Here is an 18,448-nt window from a genome sequence, read left to right as displayed (position 1 = left end):
GAACCCCCACAGGACGTAGAGCTGCCTGTGGTTATGTACCACAGATGTCCTCTGCTCAGGTGTTCCTCACACCAGTAAAATACCTGTGCCCTTCTCTTTCATCTGCATAAACCACGCTGCTTTTTGTTGTGTCTCATGATGCCAGGCACAGAACTTGGTTCTGGCTTCTTGAGAGCACGTTAACTGAACTTATCTTTATTCCTCTGATCCAGGTAGAGCTCTTGCAACCCAAAGATGTCAAGGCGCAGGTAAGCTGTTGGCATCATCATACACTGAGCTTATTTGTGTACATCTAACAACTGCTGCTCTCCTGATGCCCAGTCTCATGTTGCTCTCTGCAGTAGCCGTTTGCAAGCCAAGCAGCAGCAGCCACTGTCATGCCCAGAAGAGTCCCCACAAGAGCTGCAGGCACCAGAACATCTCCAAACCAGGAAAAAGAGAACAGCAGAGGTGATCACTTTGGGCAACTTGAAAAGCTTAATAACATGGGAAGCTCTCCAGTGCATTTGGGTGGGAGAAGATTTACTCTGCTGAGTTAGAGAGTGGGGGGCAGGAGCAGCAGTAAAGGTGTGCTGGTTGTTGTCAGTGTTACTGATGAGTGTCTCTCTTCTCAGCAGGAGATTAAGAAAAGAGAAGATGGGAAAATAGCTAAAAAACATCAATATGAGATTAAGGTAAGTCAATCCTGACTGCTGGTTCAAACCAGGTGAAAGGAGTCTGGGTTTATGCTGATGGGTGTGAAGCTGTGTGTTCCACTCCAGAAAGCATTGAATAAGGGAAGTGTCTCCCTTTGGTCAGTAAAATCTATGGGAGCTCAGCCCTTTAGCATCTTTTTACCTGTTTCTGCTTTTTTCCACACATGGCTTTGTTGCAGATAAAGGGTCTCTTCCCTGTGGAAACCACTGCAGGGTGAGGTTAGGTATAAGAGCATGAATAAACCTAAATAGTTCAGAATCATTTCATACACAGAGCAGGTAAGGCCTAGAGGCAAGTTGAAACAAGATCATTGCACTTGTTACAACTCAAGGTGTGGTTTCACAGCCCTTTAGCCAGGAGGACTCCTCACTGTGTAGGCCTCCTTTAATGTAACAGTCCTTTGGATTACTGAAATTGGCTTTGGAATCTGTGTGAACTGATAGAAGCTACTCCTAGACAAAGTGAGGGGACCTTACAGTTGTTCATTTTAGAGTGGATTAGTGAAATGATGTGGCTGTCTTTTGCAGACAGTCTGGCTTGCAGTTTTGCTGTGGGTAAAGCAGGTGAGAGTATCAGCCATGGTGAAGCAACACTCCTGATTGTGAAGTTAGCTGGCTCTGCAAACTCTGTGTAGGGGGAAAAATGCCATGTGGAGTCAGTCAGCAGCTGTGCTTGGGGTGAAGCTGTGTCTCACAACCTAGCTTTTGCTGAAGGGGAGAGACCCTGCTGCTCTGTCTTTCCTTCCTTGATAGCTGGCTGTGCGTTCCATGCCCTGTGTTGCTCCAGTTTCGGCTCTCGCCCAGTGAAGCAGCATGCAGGTTTAACGTGCTGTTGTAGTGCCAGGTTAGCAAAAGTTAATGTTCTGCCAGGTTAGAGAGTTGAACTGACTCAGCAGAAGGTCCAACAAGCATCAAAGCTGACAAAAGCAGCGAGGAGTGGGACTTGGCCAGCAAGGATCAGAGGAGAGGAGCAGCAAGGTCTTCCTCTCCTCCTAGGTGTGTGCTGTTAAGATCAATTCTGCTGGAACACCTAACATCAGTCTTGGGGGACTTTAGTTTGGCTATAAATAGGTTTGGATACACTGAGGATATCATTGGTTGTTCACCTGGTGGAGCAGATACAAGAAGAATGGCTGTGTTCAGGGGCAGATGTTGCCATCCTTTGTGAATGGGATCCCCCTCTGACTCCCCAGAGCACGGAGTTCTGTGTCACCATTTTGAAGGCTGGCAGCCATTACAGCACTGCATGTGCTCCATGCATTTGATGCCTCCTTACTTGTGTTGGTTGTGTGCAACCAAATAAGTGTTAGCAAATCAAGGTGCAGAGTTAACTAACATGATCTAGGATTCCTTCTCTGGAGCTTGCTGCATGAGCTTTGTGCACCTCTCCTTTGGAGTCATTGCATCCCATAGTTGGCATTGGCAAGCTGAGAGAGAGCTCACAGCTGTTGCTCAGTGGGTATCTAGCTCTGGAGCCGAGGTGGGTGGCTCCTCTCTGGAGTGCTTAGCTGGAAGATAACAAGTTGCTGAATTTCCACTGAGATACAGCAGAACCTCCACCCTCTCCTTTCTTTTCCCTTTGAGTAGATAAGTAGATAGGACCAGCAACCTAGTGTGCTGTGGTGTGGTGGTGAGTACCTCTGCCTTATGCACTGTAACTGAGCAGCTCAAACAATGGATGGGTGACTTGTAGGTTCATAGAGACAGCTGCCTGTTTGTCAGATTTGTTTCTTCCTGCTCCATCTTGACTGCAGAAGGCTTTGCTGGTGTTTAGTCTCTGTCTTGGTTTCAGTACTTGACTAGATGCTGAGGCTCTGATGGGTTACATTTGCCGTTGTTACTGTAATCCTCCTCTTGGCTTTCCTGTTCTCTCCATAAAATCAGCCCTGAAGAGATACCTTGTTCTTGTTGCAGAGCTGTTGGCCACCCACAATAACAGGAGGCATCTCACCTTGCATCATTATTGAAACTCCTCACAAGGAACCAGTCACCACTGACTTCTCCAGGTTCAAAAAATACAGGTTCAGAAACCTCTTCATAAATCCATCACCTTTGCCAGAGCTCAAGTAAGTTTACCGGTTGCAGCAGTTGTTTGTGCTTTAGCAAATATGCTGAACTACTGTAGTCAAAGCTGAAGCTGTGTGGAGTTCAAGTGTGCAGCACTCAGCCCATACCTCTGCTTGTCTCTTCATCCCACACAATTTGATGTCCCAATCCTGTTAAACACACCACAGAGGCACAGAAAGTTAGGGGTTGGAAGGGACCTCTAGAGATTTGAGTCCAATCCCCCTGCCAGAGCAGCATCACCCAGGGCAGGCCACACAGGAATGCATCCAGGTGGGTTTTGAAAGTCTCCACAGGAGAGTCCACAACCTCTCTGGGCAGCCTGCTCCAGGGCTCTGCCACCCTCTGCCATCCTTCTGTTGAGGTGGAACCTCCTGTGCTGCAGATTGTACCTGTTCTGCTGTTCCTTGTCTCATCAGTGGGCACCACCAAAAAGAGATCATCACCTTCATCCTGACACCCACCCCTCAGTTATAGACATTGATCAGATCTCCTCTCAACCTTCTCCAGACTAAACAGCCCCAGGGCTCTCAGTCTCTCTTCACAGGGGAGATGCTCAAGTCCTCTAAGCATCCTCATAGCTCTCTGTTGGACTCTCTCCAGCAGGTCTCTGCCTCTCTTGAACTGGGGAGCCCAGAACTGGACACAGGATTCCAGCTGTGGTCTCACCAGGGCAGAGCAGAGGGGCAGGAGAACCTCCCTAGCCCTGCTGGCCACACTTTGCTTGCTGCACCCCAGGATGCCCTTGGCCCTCTTGGCCACAAATACACATTGCTGTCCCATGCAGAACTTGCTGTCTACCAGGACTCCAAGCTCTGGGGAGCTGCTTTCCAGCAGATAATTCTTGCCTTTCAGAGTCGCCCTTTTATGGTGGAGGCTCTTAAGTGCTCTCTGGACAGCACCTAACAAGGGCAAATGGTAGACCCTGGTTGTGCCTGGGCAACTTTGGGATGCCCATATTGATTTTATTGGGTCTGTAAGACTGGACTTGCTGATGGTCTTGGCAAGCTGCTCTTGTGGTGAGGTAAAATAGACTAGAATAAACAAGGTTGGAAGAGACCTTCAAGATCATTGTGCCCAACCAATCATCCAACACCACCTAAGCAACTAAACCATGACACCAAGCACCCTGTCAAGTCTCCTTCTGAACGCCTCCAGGGATGGTGACTCCACCACCTCCCTGGGCAGCACATTCCAATGGGCAATCACTCTCTCTGTAGAGAACTTCTTCCTAACCTCCAGCCTAAACCTCCCCTGGCACAGCCTGAGACTGTGTCCTCTTGTTCTGGTGCTGCTTGCCTGGGAGAAGAGACCAATCTGCCTGGCTACAATCCCCCTTCAGGGAGTTGTAGAGAGCAATGAGGTCTCCCCTGAGCCTCCTCCAGGCTAAGCAACCCCAGCTCCCTCAGCCTCTCCTCATGCTCAAAGTACCTTCAGTTTTGCCATTGGAATGTGCTGCCCAGGGAGGTGGTGGAGTCCCCATCCCTGGAGGTGTTCAAGAGGGGATTGGATGTGGCACTTGGTGCCATGGTTTAGTCATGAGGTCTGTGGTGACAGGTTGGACTTGATGATCTTTGAGGTCTCTTCCAACCTTGCTGATACTGTGAGACTGGCTACAACCTCCCTTAAAGTAGTTGGAGAGAGCAAGGAGGTCTCCCCTGAGCCTCCTCCTTTCCATGCTAAGCAACCCCAGCTCCCTCAGCCTCTGCTCATGCTCAAAGTACCTTCAGTTTCCTGCTTATCATGGGATGACAGCTTGGCTCAGGTTGGAAGGCATCTCAGAGATCACCTCCTGCAACCTCCCTGCCATGGGCAGGGGCAGCTGTGGGCTGGGCTCACCTGCTGAAGGCCTCACTCGGTTAGCAGGAGGGCCTTTCATGATGGGTCATTCTTTCTGTTCCTGCATGCCTGTAAGCAATGAGTGCTGTTTTTCTCCTCCTCTTGGGAGGGTGTATGTCAGCTTAACTGTAGCTTTGTGTAACTTCCTTCCATAGCTGGGGAAACTCCAAAGATGTCTGGCTCAACATCCTGAAGAAGGAGAACAGATATGCTCACTGCAAACACTTCACATCGCTCCACTCCAGCCTGCAGCCTCACATGAGGTCAATCCTCTTGGACTGGCTCTTGGAGGTGTGTTCTCCTGCTGGCTTTGTTGTGTGTCATGCTGGTGATGGGTCAGAGCCCAGCTTTTCATGAAGGTCCAACAGCAAAATGCACAGGGGTGACAAATGGCCAAAGTAGTCTGCAACAAAAGGCTTCCAAGCTGCTGCCCTTGGGGGAGCTGCAGTCAGGCCTTCCCTGGCAGGAGCTGCTGAGCCTTCCACCCAGGGCAATGAGCAGGAGGACTGAATCTTTGCACCTGGAAGCACAGAATTGTTTTGCTTGGGAAAGACCTTGCAGGTCATCCACTCCAACCAGTCTCTAACTCTGTCAGGGCTGGGGCTAAACTCAGCACCACATCTCTGCCCCTCTGAAGCCCCTCTAGGGCTGGGGGTTCAGCCACCTCCCTGGGGTGCTATTTCTAGTCTTGGAGAACACTTTCAGGGGAGAATTTTCTTTTAGGATCCACCCTAAACCTGCCTTGGTGCAGCTTGAGGCTATTTCCTCTTGTCCCTTCACTTCTTACTAGGGAGAAGAGACCACCCCCTACCTCCTTCTGGGTAGCTGTAAAGAGTGATGAGGTCTCCCCTCACTGAGAGGGGAGGTCTGAGGAGGAGAAGGCTGCCCCTGCATTCACCAGCAGGCTGGAGAGCACTTTCACCATGTGCTTTGTTAAACTGAGATGCTCTGGAAGAGATGGCTCCTGCAAGAGCTGCTGAAGGAGGGCACTGGTAGCATACTCATACTGGGCTGGGAGGTCTCACTCACTGTGGGCCCTCTGGGACTTGTAAGAGCACCCTCATCCTCCCAGGATCTCCAGCAGCAGCCCTGCAGCCCTGGGGTGGTGCTGTGTTTTGTAGGTGAACCTCTAAGTGATGTTTCTTGCCACAGTACTCAGAGGGAGGGAGTGGAATCTCTGAGACATCTCTATTGGAGTTGCTAGAGACTGGTTAGGTTTGGAGCTCTGGATTCACAGCTCTGTGTATTCACTGGGCTTACCAGCCTGGGCCTGTCTTATGTCCAGAGCTCTGAGAGGCCAGCCCCTGGTGCTGTTGCTCATTTACCAGGGACTTTTTGTAGTGAAAAGAGTAGAAGAAAGTCCTGCATCATGGGCTGGCAGCTGAAGGCTCTTGATGTAGGCAGGGCCTTGCTTGGAAAGGGTTACAAATGCATCACATCCAACCTGTGCTTAGTTGGGAGGATGGGAAAAAGCTGCTTCCAGTCCCACACTAACCACAGCATCCTAACACAGCCAGGTATGCAGAAGAGAAACTGTGTCACTGCTGCAGCCTGAATGCCTCCCTGTGTGCACACAGGCCTTTGCTGGAGCAAACTGCATTCTCTTTGTCCTCCTGCAGGTGTGTGAGGTCTATGCACTCCACAGGGAAACCTTCTACCTAGCTCAAGACTTTTTTGATAGATTCATGCTGACCCAGAAGAACATCAACAAGAGCATGCTCCAGCTGATAGGAATTACCTCATTGTTCATTGCTTCCAAACTGGAGGTAAGAAGCTCTGTTGTGGGGAGGGGGCTGTGAAGTTTGGAGCCTCTGAAGAGGCAGTGCTGACATTTCACAGCATCACAGAGCCTTACTTCTGCCTGAGGCTGCTGAACTCAGTGGTGGTCATGCAACACTTGAGGCCAGAAGGGGAAATTGTTATCATAGAGTCAATAAGGTTGGAAAAGACCTCAGAGGTCATCAAGTCCAACCTATCACCCAGCACCTCATGACTAGACCATGGCACCAAGTGCCACATCCAATCCCCTCTTGAACACCTCCAGGGATGGTGACTCCACCACCTCCCTGGGCAGCACATTCCAATCTCTCTTGCTGGGAAGAACTTTCTCCTCCCCTCCAGCCTAAACCTCCCCTGGCACAGCCTGAGTCTGTCAATTTCTTGGTGTGCAGTCTCTGTCCTCCCTTTGCTCAGCAGCAGGGAAGGAGGCAGCATGAACTTAAAAGGCATGCAGGTGTGCTAGGGAGAGCTGGGTTTGTTTTGTCTCCTTCCAAGCACAGCAGCAGTTGTTGGTAAACAGCCTCAGGAGAGGGTGTGAACAAAACCAAGCCCCAGCCTCCCTCTGCTGTAGGTCAGGCAGACATTGCAGTGAAGTGGCTCAGTGGTCATGACTTCAAGCCTGCAGTGGGCAGTGGTGTCCTCCCCACTCTAGTCATGAGGTCTGTGGTGCCAGGTTGGACTCCATGATCTTTGAGGTCTCTTCCAACCTTGGTGATACTGAATACTAAACCCAGAGTGGTCTCCTCTGGAAGTGCAGTGATGGTGGTGGGTGACAGTGTGCTGCACCTACAAGCCAAGAGTGGGCCTCTGTGTAGTGTGTGGAAGGCCAGGCTGAGAGGGGAAGCTGGGGTACTGCATTTTCATGCTTGGGATCCCCCCCAGCTGGCTGCTGCTCCTGCAGCCAAAGCAGTGTGCAGTTGTCTGTCCTGTGAAAGTGCATGGGGTGTCAGCAGAGGAGCAGCTAAGTGGCTCCAGCTGCAAAGGTCTTTGTTAACCCTCCCCCATGGCTTCTGCCAGCTGCAGTGGGAGTTTCCCTCAGCATTGCTCTGTCCTCTAAGGAGAAATCTGTGCCAGCAGCACTGGCACTTCAGGTGCCTGTGTCAGCAAAGCCACCTCTGACAGCAGTGGGCTCTGGGAGAGTTGGCACCATCTCTGCTTGCCATCAGGTGGGGTGGCTGAGCAGGAAGCAAGGTGTTCTGCTTGGCTGCTCAGCATTTGCTTCCCCAGAAGCTAAGAGAGCCCCAGTCAGCCTGACCTGTCCTGCTGCAAGTGGCTTGGCTTTAGTTGCTCCTCACCCTGTGAGTTTCAAGCCCCTCTGCTAGCATAGGCAACGTTAGCATTTCAGTATGGACTGAAAAGGCTTTGCCAGTGACCTTTTCAGGCTTGCTTAGGGTTGCAAGGACCTCTGAGCTTGACTTCTCCTCTCCCTCTCTTCCAAGGAAATCTATGCTCCTAAAATCCAGGAGTTTGCCTATGTCACTGATGGTGCTTGCAGTGAAGAGGACATTGTGAGGATGGAGCTCATCATGTTAAAGGTAATACCTCTGCTCAGCTTGAAAGGCTCACCTGAGCCTTGGACTTGCATGGGGAAGGACATGGGGGTGTCAGTTGATGAAAACCTCTCTCCATGAGTCAGCACTGGTCCCTGGCAGCCCAGCAGGCAGCTGTGTGCTGAGCTGCAGCCAGAGCAGGGAGAGCAGCAGCACAGGGAGGGGATTCTGCCCCTCTGCTCTGCTCAGACCCCACCTGCAGCACTGCCTCCAGCTCTGGTGCCCCCAGCAGAAGAGGGACCTGGAGCTGCTGGAGGAGGTACAGAGGAGGCCATGAAGATGATCAGAGGGCTGCAGAACCTCCCCTGTGGGGACAGGCTGAGAGAGTTTGGGCTGTTCAGCCTGGAGAGGAGAAGGCTCCAGGGAGACCTTAGAGCAGCCTTCCAGTACCTGAAGGGGGCTACAAGAAAGCAGGGAAGGGACTTCTGACAAGGGCTGTAGTGATGGGATGAGAGGGAAGGGATTGAAGCTTGAGGAGGGCAGATTGAGACTGGAGATCAGGAAGAAATTCTTGGCAGTGAGGCTGGTGAGACACTGGCACAGGTTGCCCAGGGAGGTTGTGGATGTCCCCTCCCTGGAGGTGCTCAAGGCCAGGTTGGATGAGGCCTTGAGCAGCCTGGGCTGGTGGGAGGTGTCCCTGCCCGTGGCAGGGGGCTTGGAACTGGAGGATCTTTAGGGTCCCTTCCAACCCAGACCATTCTATGAATCTCTGTCCTTGTTTCTGCCAAAGAACCAAACCTGCACTGCATGTGCAGCTCACTGCAGCCCCTGTCTGAGGTGAAGGGCTTTCTGCTGTGGGGCAGACCAGGAAGCAGTCACTGTAATGTACTGCCCTTGCCAGGTCCCTTGCTGCCCAGGAATCCTGCAGGGGAGAGTGGCACTACTCAGTGCTCCTCATGGTGGAAGGGATCCATCTTTGCTCTCCCAGAACTCCTTCCACCTTTAGCCTTCCTTAAGAGAGTTGAGCTAGCCTGGAGGCTTGGGGAAAGGCTCTCATTTCCCAGCTTCTGAAAGCACCAAGTCTGCATCTGTGCAGTGGCATCTTCCAGGGGTACCTGTTTGTGCTGCCTGGAGTACAGGCTGCTGAGAGAGCAGTCAGGATGCACTCTGAAGTGAATCTCCTTGAAACTGCACATACCCCTCAGGGTCTTTTGAGGAGCTGTGCAATAAGCTGGGCAAAGTGGGAAGGGGAGGAGTGGGGAAACAGTTTGGAGCACAGAACTACCCTTGCATGGTTTCAGGTCCTTAACTGTCTTTACTATTTGCAGGCTTTAAAATGGGAGCTCTGTCCAGTGACAATTGTCTCTTGGCTGAACCTCTACCTTCAGGTGGATGCTCTGAAGGACATTCCAGAAGTGCTGCTACCTCAGTATTCTCAGGAACAATTCATTCAGATAGCACAGGTAGGTGGTAAACTGCATCAGGAAATGGGTTTGTGGGGTGGCTGCAGCACGACTGAACGTCCCCAGAGCCACTCCAGGCTGCTTGTCCTTGTTTCACCTCACCTGTTGCTGTGTTAAGGGAGGGGCAAGTTTGACTCTGCCCCAGAGCTTCACACTCCTGGAGGGGAAGAACCCATCTGCTGCTTCTCTCCTTGCTCTTGCCTGCTTGCAGGCTGCTTTGGACACTAGAGTAATAAATCTCTCTTGGTGATTTGATTTGCCTGATCAGAGTTCTGCACACAGCTGGGGAGAGGCTCTGGACACTTGGCTGCTTTCTACCCCCACTGTCTGCAGCTGTGCCTGTGTAGCTCCCCAGGAGCCTGAGCAGAGTTGTGACTGTGCAGAAACTGCTGTGGCTCTGCCTTTCTTTGTATGGGGTTGTTGTGTCCAGCCTCAGAGAGGCTTCCTGAAGAGTAGGCTGGTGTCAGCCACTGGGCTGCTGGGTGATGTTTTAAGACAAGAGCTTCCTGGTCTGCTTCAGCCTGTTACAGGCAGAGTGCTTTGTGTGTTACTCTCAAAGCACAAAGTGGTTTGCAGCACCTCCCTGAGACCCACTGGTGCAAAAGTTAAAGCAGGGCCCTGCCATTTCTGCCTCCTTCTCCAGCACCAGCTGGTGGAGGGCTGCTGTAGGCACTGCCCTGGGAGTATCCTCCTGTTGAAGCCTGTAATGCTCATTTCCTCCACCCTTCTGTGTCCCCAGCTTTTAGACCTCTGTATTCTGGATGTGAATTCTTTGGACTTCCAGTACAGGACACTAGCTGCTGCAGCCCTCTGCCACTATACCTCAATTGAAGTAGTCAGGAAAGCTTCAGGTAAGAAGCCTTGGTATAGCTTGGGTCTTGTCAGGCAGGGAGCTCTGGAAGCTGTTAACTGTCTGAGGCTGCTGGGAGTGCCCTGGTTTGCCGCAGGAGCACCAACAGTGCCTTCTGTTCTGGGGCTTGGGCTTGGCCTGGCCAATTTCACTTCCACTGTTTTGGGGTGTTACAAAGATGCAGTAAAGAAGGAAGCTCCTGGAGGGGCCTGGGGAGGGGCAGGGGCAGAGCCTGTGTTAAGGAAATGGAGCAGATTCATTTACCCTTCTTGCTTTTGGGCTCACACTGCTCTAGGACTCCCAGCTGTCTTGGGGCTCACTTGCTGCCTTTTCTCCTGGGTGTTACCAAGCCATCATCCCTGGCTGGCAGCAGCACTCAGCCTTTGTGCTGTTTTCTACCAGCCTTAGAAAGCAGGAAAAAAACCCCTAATAATAAAACCCAATCAGTCAAGCTCAGCCCTTGTGTGTTGCCTGAGGTACTACACTGCTCTCACAGTCCTTTAGGGTCTGTGACCCAAACTGTGACTCCCTTCATCCTCCCCTGGTAAGCAGCAGTCTCTGGGAGGGAGCTCCTGAGTTCTTCCCTGCAGCATTGCTCAGTGTTGGGTCTAAAATGATTTCTTGTTGACCACTCTGCACCTCCATGATGTCTAAAGACAAAAGTCCTGTGCTCTGCCCTCCAGGTTTAGATTGGGACAGCATTTCAGAGTGTGTAGAATGGATGGTTCCCTTTGTGAGCGTGGCAAAAAAAGTCCCTGTGAAGCTGAAGAGCTTCAAGAAGGTTGCAGCAGAAGACAGACATAACATCCAGACCCACACAAATTACTTGGACATGCTGGTAAGTGCCTTGGCTGCTTCCTGTTGAGGCAGAAGAGGGCACTGCACATTCCTCCTCCCCAGGAGCTGAAGGGTGGCCAAACATCTTCCCTACTCCTCCATGTCTGGGCAGCCCAGTTCAAGAGGGATAGGGATCTGCTAGGTGGTGTCCAAAGGAAGGCTACAAAGATGATGAGGGGACTGGAGCACTGCCTGATGAGGAAAGGCTGAGACTGTTTAGTCTGGAGAGGGGATCTGATCAAGGGGTCCAAATATCTGAGGGCTGGGGGTCAGGAAAGGACAGGGACAGGCTCTGCTCAGCTGCACCCTGGGACAGGACAAGGGGCAATGGATGGAAACGAGGGGATGGGATGTGGCACTTGGTGCCATGGCCTAGTCATGAGGTCTGTGGTGACAGGTTGGACTTGGTGATCTTTGAGGTCTCTTCCAAGCTTGGTGATACTGTGAAACTGCAGCACAGGAGGTTCCACCTCAGCATGAGGGGGAACTTCTTTACTGTGAGGGTCCCAGAGCCCTGGAGCAGGCTGCCCAGAGAGGTTGTGGAGTCTCCTTCTCTGGAGCCTTTCCAGCCCTGTCTGATTGTGTTCCTGTGTGACCTGTGCTGGATTCTAGCTCCAGCAGGGTGGGGTGGACTGGAAGATCTCCAGAGGTCCCTTCCAACCCCTCCCATCCTGTGATGGTGGTCTGGCTCACCTCAAGCAGTGGGGTCAGTGGCTCTGGCTGCTGCTTGATGTTGCCATGACCTAAATGTGCTTTAGCAGGCCCAGAGTGGGAGGAGCAGTACTGGTGATGTCTCAAAGCCCCTAGCACCTTGGTTTGTTACTCAGTATCACACACCTGGAGCACCTGACCTGTCTGAGCAGAGAAAGCACTGCTGCATGCTGGTGGTTGTCAGCACAGGTATTAACTGTTGTCTTCTCCCCCCACCCCCTCCACAGGAAGAAGTGAACAGTGGAGTAACCCCCACTGCCCCAGGTCAGTTATCACCTGTGTCAACAGGAGGAATCATAACCCCTCCCAAAAGCACAGAGAAGAAATGAGAGAGGGACCCACAGCCAGGATGAACAGTGCCAGAAAGGAGACTTGGTGCTTCAGAACAAGACCACACTAAGGTGACCTCATGCTCTTTACTGCCATTCAAGGCTTGGGCAGTAGAAGACTCAGCAACCAGAGCAGCAGCTGGAACTTGAGACTGGTGCCCTCCTGACAGACTTGATGAAAAAGGCCAAGTCCCTCCCTGCTAGCAGAGGAGCCTGGGCTACTTTGGTGCATTCTCAGACACAACTCAGTCCAAGTCTGACCATTCCTCACTCCCAGAGTTCAAGAACTTTCCCAACCACAGCCTCCTGGCAGAGCTTGTCCACTCAGCTTCGGTGGCAAACCTGGGCCAGCCCTCCAGGTGAACTTCATGGCAGCTTCTGTTACCTCTTCTTGTTTCCTTTCCTTGTTAAGGTTAGAGTTGAAAGGCAGCCAGCCCCAGGGAGCTCAGGTGCAGCAGCACAAAGGTCAGGGGCAAGCAGTTGCCTTTCCTGAAACCACTCAGCCCCTGCAGCCACAGCTGGCTCCACAGCAGGCTGCTGCATTGCAGGTGGCCCTTGGAGGGCTGCCATAAACTTCAGCTCTAGTGTCTTGCTGACCTCAAGTGAGAGCACAGCCACAGGCCCTGCAGCTGAAGCACCCATAACTGGAAGCAGCAGCACAGCCCTGGAAGGAGGAGTTCTGCTTTGTAAGACCAAGCTCCCAGGAATGGACATGAGAGCTGGAGAGGGCATGGGAACAGGGGAGCCCCTGGTTGGGAAAAGGGGAGCCCCTGGTGCTTTCCAGCCACTCCCACCCTGGGAGCAGCACTGGAGGGGGGAGCTGTGCCTTGGCAGTGCTCAGAACCAGCACCAGCTAACTCCTCTTTGCCTTGCAATGTTCACTACCTCTGCATCACTTCTGTGGTGAAGGGACAAGCCCTGGGTCAAGATGGGCATTGGTCTTCCTCTTTTGAGCTGCTCCTCCCTGTGCCCCCCAGCCAGGGGGAAGATTTCCAGGAGCTTGAGCAGTCCATGGAGCTGCCCTTGGAGCAGCAGGTGCCACCCCCACCCCCACTCTGCACACTTGAATTCCTTACACAAGCCATGGTGGAACGAGCTGAAGTTGCTTGCAGCCTTCTGTACAGTGTGTAAAAAGAAGGTTTATGGGGAGAGTTCCTCTCTTGCTAACAAAGAAAGAGACTTAGCCTGTAAATGTTGTACAAAAGTTTAAATGAATTTAAAAAATAAAGCCTGGAGCTTTGGGGTTTGCTTTCCCACTTGGAGTCTCTCAGCAGGAGCCTAGAAGTAAAGTTTTGCCATTGCTTGGAGAAACTTCTTTTTCCTCCTCTGGGCAGCAAGCTGGAGAACTTCCTCAGGGTTGCTGGCATTCAGCTCTGTCTGGCCAATGGCTTTGATCTGGGGAGAGAAGAGGAGGCCTCTCTAGCAGCAGTGGTTCCAGTGCAGCCCCAGCCTTCCCTGGCTCATGACAAGGCACTTGCAGCTCCAGTTCAAGGGCCGGATTTCTGTCATGTGCTGCACACCCCACCCCTGCCCCAACCACTTCCCCTCGGCACCCAGGCACTGAGCCCTGCACAACACAATCCTCTGCAAGTGTGAATTCCTTCCAAGGAGGGCTGGGGCAAGGGGTGGGAGCTGGAGCAGAGGAGGTCTACCTCCATCTGGAGAGATACTTTCCAGGGGGAGGATGACAGAGCCCTGGAACAGGCTGCTGAGAGAGGCTGGTGAGTCACCCCTGGGGACCTTCACACCCCACCTGGATGCATTCCTGTGCAACCTGCCCTGGTGCCCCTGCTCTGGCAGGGGCCCTGGACTGGCTGCTCTCTGGAGGTGCCCTCCAGCCCCTAACATGCAGTGACTGTGTGTGAGGGAAGGCCCCCAGCAGCCTGCCTTCACTTACTGCTATCTGCCGCTTGTCTGTCTCTCCTCTCTTGTGGTGGAGATCTGAGGCTGAGTCAAGGGAAGCCACTGGGGGACAAAATGGCCTCTTCCCAGGCCCAAAGCTGCAGCCTGAGCTTGGGGTGCTAATCCAGTGAAAGGATACAGGTCAAGTACTCCAAGATGGTGACATCCCAGATGTACTCGTAGTAAGAATCCATGGCATCGTGGCTGGAAGAGAGCAGAGGCTCTGTAACACCACCCCTGGGCCCTGCCTCCTGCTCAGCCTCCTCCCCCCTTTACCTGTTCTGTTCCTGCAGTGCCTTAAAGGCTGTTTTGTAGTCGACTTCTCTGAGGAACTGGCACAAAATAGCTACCTGTAAAACAACAGAGCTGGCAGAAACCCAGAAAGAGCTACCTGCCCCTCAGAGCTGCCCCCCAGCCTTAACTCCACACAGCCCCTCAGCACCCCCCTGCTCCTAGAGCTCATCAGGTCCTTGTTTCCAGAGTGAGCAACCCCTGCTGAAATACCAACAGCAGCTGTAGCTGAAAGGGGGTTGCACTAAAACCTGGAGAGGCTGACTCTGCACCCAGGCTTCTGAATGCATTGGGTAGCTCTTAAGAGCAGAGCCCAAGCTCAGCCCTGTTCCTTCTGGGGGGATGAGCAATCCCACTCCCCAGTGGGCACACTGAACACCAGGCTGGCTTCCCAGCACCAGCCCACAGCTACTCTCTGACCCCTACAGCCCATAAAGAAAGGGACAGCTGTCTCCTGAGAGAAAGGTGGGACAAGCTCCCCCTCCAGACTCAACTGCTTGCAGCATCTCCAAGCTCCTGCTTCTTTACTCAATGCTTTTGTCTCTCCTGCTGTCCTGGAGGCAGCAGGGAAAGGTTCCTTGCAGGCAAAGCTGCCTTCATGTTCCAGTTCCAGTTCTCCCTCTTCCCTTACAAACACCTCCAAATGCACACTTCCCTTCATGCCACCTCTCACCTGGGTGTGACAGTTGAGTAGAGAGCAACACTTGATCATTCTTTTTATCACCTGCAGAATGACAACAATGGGAAAAGAAAAGAGAGCAGTAGTGAAATGGTTGCACAGGAACACACACACACAGAGCCACTGCTCAGGTGGTGGTTTGGGTTTTTTGAGCTAGCTGTCTGCATGCTCTGACCCTCCCCCAGCTCCTGGCCTTCAGCACAGCCACTGCTCTCCTTCACAGGGGCATCAGGTGTGCTACACAGCAAGCTGCTGGCTTTGGTGAATGCTTCACCTCTTATCTCATAGCCAGCAGGGCCAGAGAGGGGATTCTGCCCCTCTACTCAGCTCTGCTGAGACCCCACCTGGAGCTCTTTGTCCAGTGCTGGAGCCCCTAGGACAGGAAGGATCTGGAGGTGCTGGAAGGTGTCCAGAGAAGGGCCACGAGGATGAGCAGAGGGCTGGAGCTGCTCTGCTATGGAGACAGAGTGAGAGAGTTGGGGTTGTGCAGTCTGGAGAAGAGAAGGCTCTGAGGAGACCTCATTGTGGCCTTCCAGTATCTGAAGGGGGCTCCAAGAAAGCTGGGGAGGGACTTTTAAGGGTGTCAGGGAGTGATAGGACTGGGGGGGATGGAGCACAACTAGAAGAGGGTAGATTGAGATTGGATGTGAGGAAGAAGTTGTTCCCCATGAGGGTGGTGAGAGACTGGCACAGGTTGCCCAGGGAGGTGGTGGAAGCCTCCTGCCTGGAGGTGTTTGCAGCCAGGCTGGATGTGGCTGTGAGCAAGCTGCTGCAGTGTGAGGTGTCCCTGGGCATGGCAGGGGGGTTGGAACTGGCTGATCCTTGAGGTCCCTTCCAGCCCTGACAATGCTGTGATTCCTACCACCCACAGAAAAGGCTGGGCAGGGAGGGCAGCAGCACAGCCCCTGGGCTCCAGCCAGCAGCTCTCCCAGCCAGGCAGACAGGAGCTGGGCAGCCTGGCAGGCACAGGCAGCACTGGCCCAAGGCACAGCTTCAGCTCAGCTGTGAACAGTCAGGACCCCAGGGAGTGCCTGAAGCCCTTCCCTGCCATGTGGACAGGGATGTGGAAGGAGCAGCAGCTGGACAGGGCAGGTAAATACCCTCCCCCTTCCCTGGTCCAGACAGCTCCTTCCTCTGCCCTGCTTAAATGCAGTCTGCAAGCCACACAGCTGCTTCCTGCTGAACGAGACAATGCCTGGAGGAAGGCTGAAGTGACCAAGATGTCACCAGAACATGTGGCTGGCACTGGAGATACCCCAACACACCCTGTGAAGGGGTTCCCAAGGCACAAGTGGCACAAGCCACTTGCTACACCACCTTGCAAAGCACAGAGGGTGATGGTGTGTGCAGTGCTGTACCTCTGGCACCCTTCACAGCAGTAAGTTACAACTGCACCCATCTCCAGAGCACCCTGCACAGCACTGCAGCTCAGCCCTCTGCCAGGGTCTGGGAAACACACCTGTGTGAGGAGGAGCTGATGGCTGGGTCTCACACACTCACAGATTGCACTGGGTTGGAAGGGAGCCTCAAAGGACACCTTGTCCAACCCCCTGCACTCAGCGGGGACACCTCCAGCTACAGCAGGCTGCACAGGGCCACATCCAATATGACCTTGAATGTCTCCAGGGACAGGGCCTCAACCACATCCCTGGGCAGCCTGTTCCAGTGTTTCACCACTCTCATTCCTGATGTCCAACCTAACTCTGCCCTGCTCCAGTTCCAAACCATTGCCTCTCATCCTATCCCCACAGCCCTTCTGAACAGTCCCTCCCCAGCCTGCCTGTAGGTCCCCTGCAGATACTGAAATGTAGCTCTAAGGTCCCCCTGGAGCCTTCTCAGCAGGCTGAACAGCCCCAATCTCTCAGCCTGTCTTCACAGCAGAGGTGCTCCAGCCCTCTGGGCATCTTGGTGGCTCTCCTAGAGATCTGCTCCAGCAGGTCCATGTCTCATGCTGGAGGCTCCAGAGCTGGACACAGCTCTCCCCAGCTCACTGCTCTTGTGATCCATACCCCTCACCTGTGTCAGCCAGAGCTGGCAGTACTGCAGAAGAGTTTAGACAATGCCCTCATGTTCAGCTGCACCACGGCTGGAGGCAGACAGGCTCCAGCTGTGTGCCACCAGCCCCAGCTGGGTGTCTTCTCTAGCAGGAGGCTGAGGCCAGCACTGCACAGGGTGGGTGAGGCAGATCCTGTGCTGCTCTGCTGTCCTGAGGCAGGGGCTGCCTGCCTGGGGATCACCCACAGTCAGCTTGGGCACCTGCTCATTGCTGCACTGAGTCCAGGAGCAGCACTTCCCAGCTGGCAGCACTGCACATCCCTACACTCTCACAGCAAAGGGTTCTCTGCTTCTGCAACTGAGAAGCTTCAGATTTTCCCTGGCCTTTGAGCAACAAGTATTCAAATCCCTCAGTGCATCAAGAGAGGCTGAGGGAGCTGGGGTTGCTTAGCCTGGAGCAGAGGAGGCTCAGGGGAGACCTCATTGCCCTCTACAACTCCCTGAAGGGAGGTTGTGGCCAGGTGGGGGTTGGTCTCTTCTCCCAGGCAAGCAGCACCAGAACAAGAGGACACAGTCTCAAGCTGTGCCAGGGGAAGTTTAGGCTGGAGGTGAGGAGAAAGTTCTTCACTGAGAGAATTGTTAGCCATTGGAATGTGCTGCCCAGGGAGGTGGTGGAGTCCCCATCCTTGGAGGTGTTCAAGAGGAGATTGGATGTGGCACTTGGAGCCATGGTCTAGTCATGAGGTCTGTGGTGATAGGTAGGACTGGATGATCTTTGAGGTCTCTTCCAACGTTGGTGATACTGTGAGGATGCAAAGTCTTACAGGCTGCCAGGATGGCAGCTTTGCCTCTACATAGAACCCAAAGAGGTCTTTTCCTGCTTCTGAACCCCAGCAGCACTCACCTGGTCTGTGTAGACATCTGGAGGTACCATCTTATTGAAGAAGTCAGAGCACACAGCTCCTGCCTGCAGGTAATAGTGAAGGGCTGCTGAGTACTGATTTGTTGCTGCATAAAAAAGAAAAGGCAAAATAAGGTCTTAGAAGCCAAGCCAGCAGCTCCCTCCAGGACTCACATCAACCACTCCATTATTCAGATACTTGTCCCTCATAGACTTTTCCTGGGACAGTAACCTGCATGGCACTGCTGAAAATGCACAGACACACAGGAAGGGATAAACCTGAAACACAACCATAGAATTAACCAGGTTGGAAAAGAGCTCAGAGGTCATAAAGTCCAACCTCTCACCCGGCACCTCCTGACAACTAAACCATGGCACCAAGTGCCACATCCAATCCCCTCTTGAACACCTCCAGGGATGGGGACTCCACCACCTCCCTGGGCAGCACATCCCAGTGGCCAATCTCTCTTGCTGGGAAGAACTTCCTCCTCACCTCCAGCCTAAACCTCCCCTGGCACAGCTTGAGACTGTGTCCTCTTGTTCTGCTGCTGGCTGCCTGGGAGAAGAGACCAACCCCCACCTGGCTACAACCTCCCTTCAGGGAGTTGTAGAGGGCAATGAGG

The 18,448-nt window shown here is 53.2% G+C and overlaps 2 protein-coding genes across 4 annotated transcripts in view; one reads left to right on the top strand and one right to left on the bottom strand.

Annotated features, from left to right (window-relative positions):
* The first annotated feature begins 87 nt into the window (after positions 1-87).
* Positions 88-13,187, top strand: CCNE2 (cyclin E2). 2 transcript variants are annotated; one of them, XM_068164336.1, is made up of 11 exons: positions 88-248; positions 342-450; positions 618-674; positions 2,610-2,761; positions 4,754-4,889; positions 6,218-6,364; positions 7,817-7,912; positions 9,196-9,330; positions 10,070-10,181; positions 10,864-11,018; positions 11,956-13,187. In XM_068164336.1, the coding sequence occupies exons 1-11, from the start codon at positions 235-237 to the stop codon at positions 12,055-12,057; spliced, it is 1,215 nt and encodes a 404-aa protein (XP_068020437.1). In that variant the 5' UTR covers positions 88-234; the 3' UTR covers positions 12,058-13,187. The 2 variants fall into 2 exon arrangements, with proteins under 2 accessions (XP_068020437.1, XP_068020436.1); XM_068164335.1 differs by having other exon boundaries at positions 615-674.
* Positions 13,188-13,249: 62 nt separating this feature from the next.
* INTS8 (integrator complex subunit 8) overlaps positions 13,250-18,448 on the bottom strand; it is a 39,200-nt gene continuing 34,001 nt past the window's right edge. The window contains exons 22-27 of one of the 2 annotated variants that reach the window (XM_068164333.1): positions 17,829-17,932; positions 14,924-14,974; positions 14,236-14,309; positions 14,099-14,163; positions 13,955-13,998; positions 13,250-13,452 (exon numbers count right to left, since the gene is read on the bottom strand). In XM_068164333.1, coding sequence (XP_068020434.1) covers positions 13,336-13,452; positions 13,955-13,998; positions 14,099-14,163; positions 14,236-14,309; positions 14,924-14,974; positions 17,829-17,932 — 455 coding nt within the window. In that variant the 3' untranslated portion in view covers positions 13,250-13,335. Of the gene's footprint in view, positions 13,453-13,954; positions 13,999-14,098; positions 14,164-14,235; positions 14,310-14,923; positions 14,975-17,828; positions 17,933-18,448 lie in introns of those variants that run through there. The other variant, XM_068164334.1, reaches the window with a different exon arrangement.

This window comes from Melanerpes formicivorus, unplaced genomic scaffold, assembly GCF_026170545.1.
Source record: "Melanerpes formicivorus ecotype bairdi unplaced genomic scaffold, bMelFor1.0.p_v2 SCAF_79, whole genome shotgun sequence".
Classification (NCBI taxonomy): Eukaryota; Metazoa; Chordata; class Aves; order Piciformes; family Picidae; genus Melanerpes; species Melanerpes formicivorus.
This window is presented reverse-complemented; position numbering and strand designations above follow the sequence as displayed.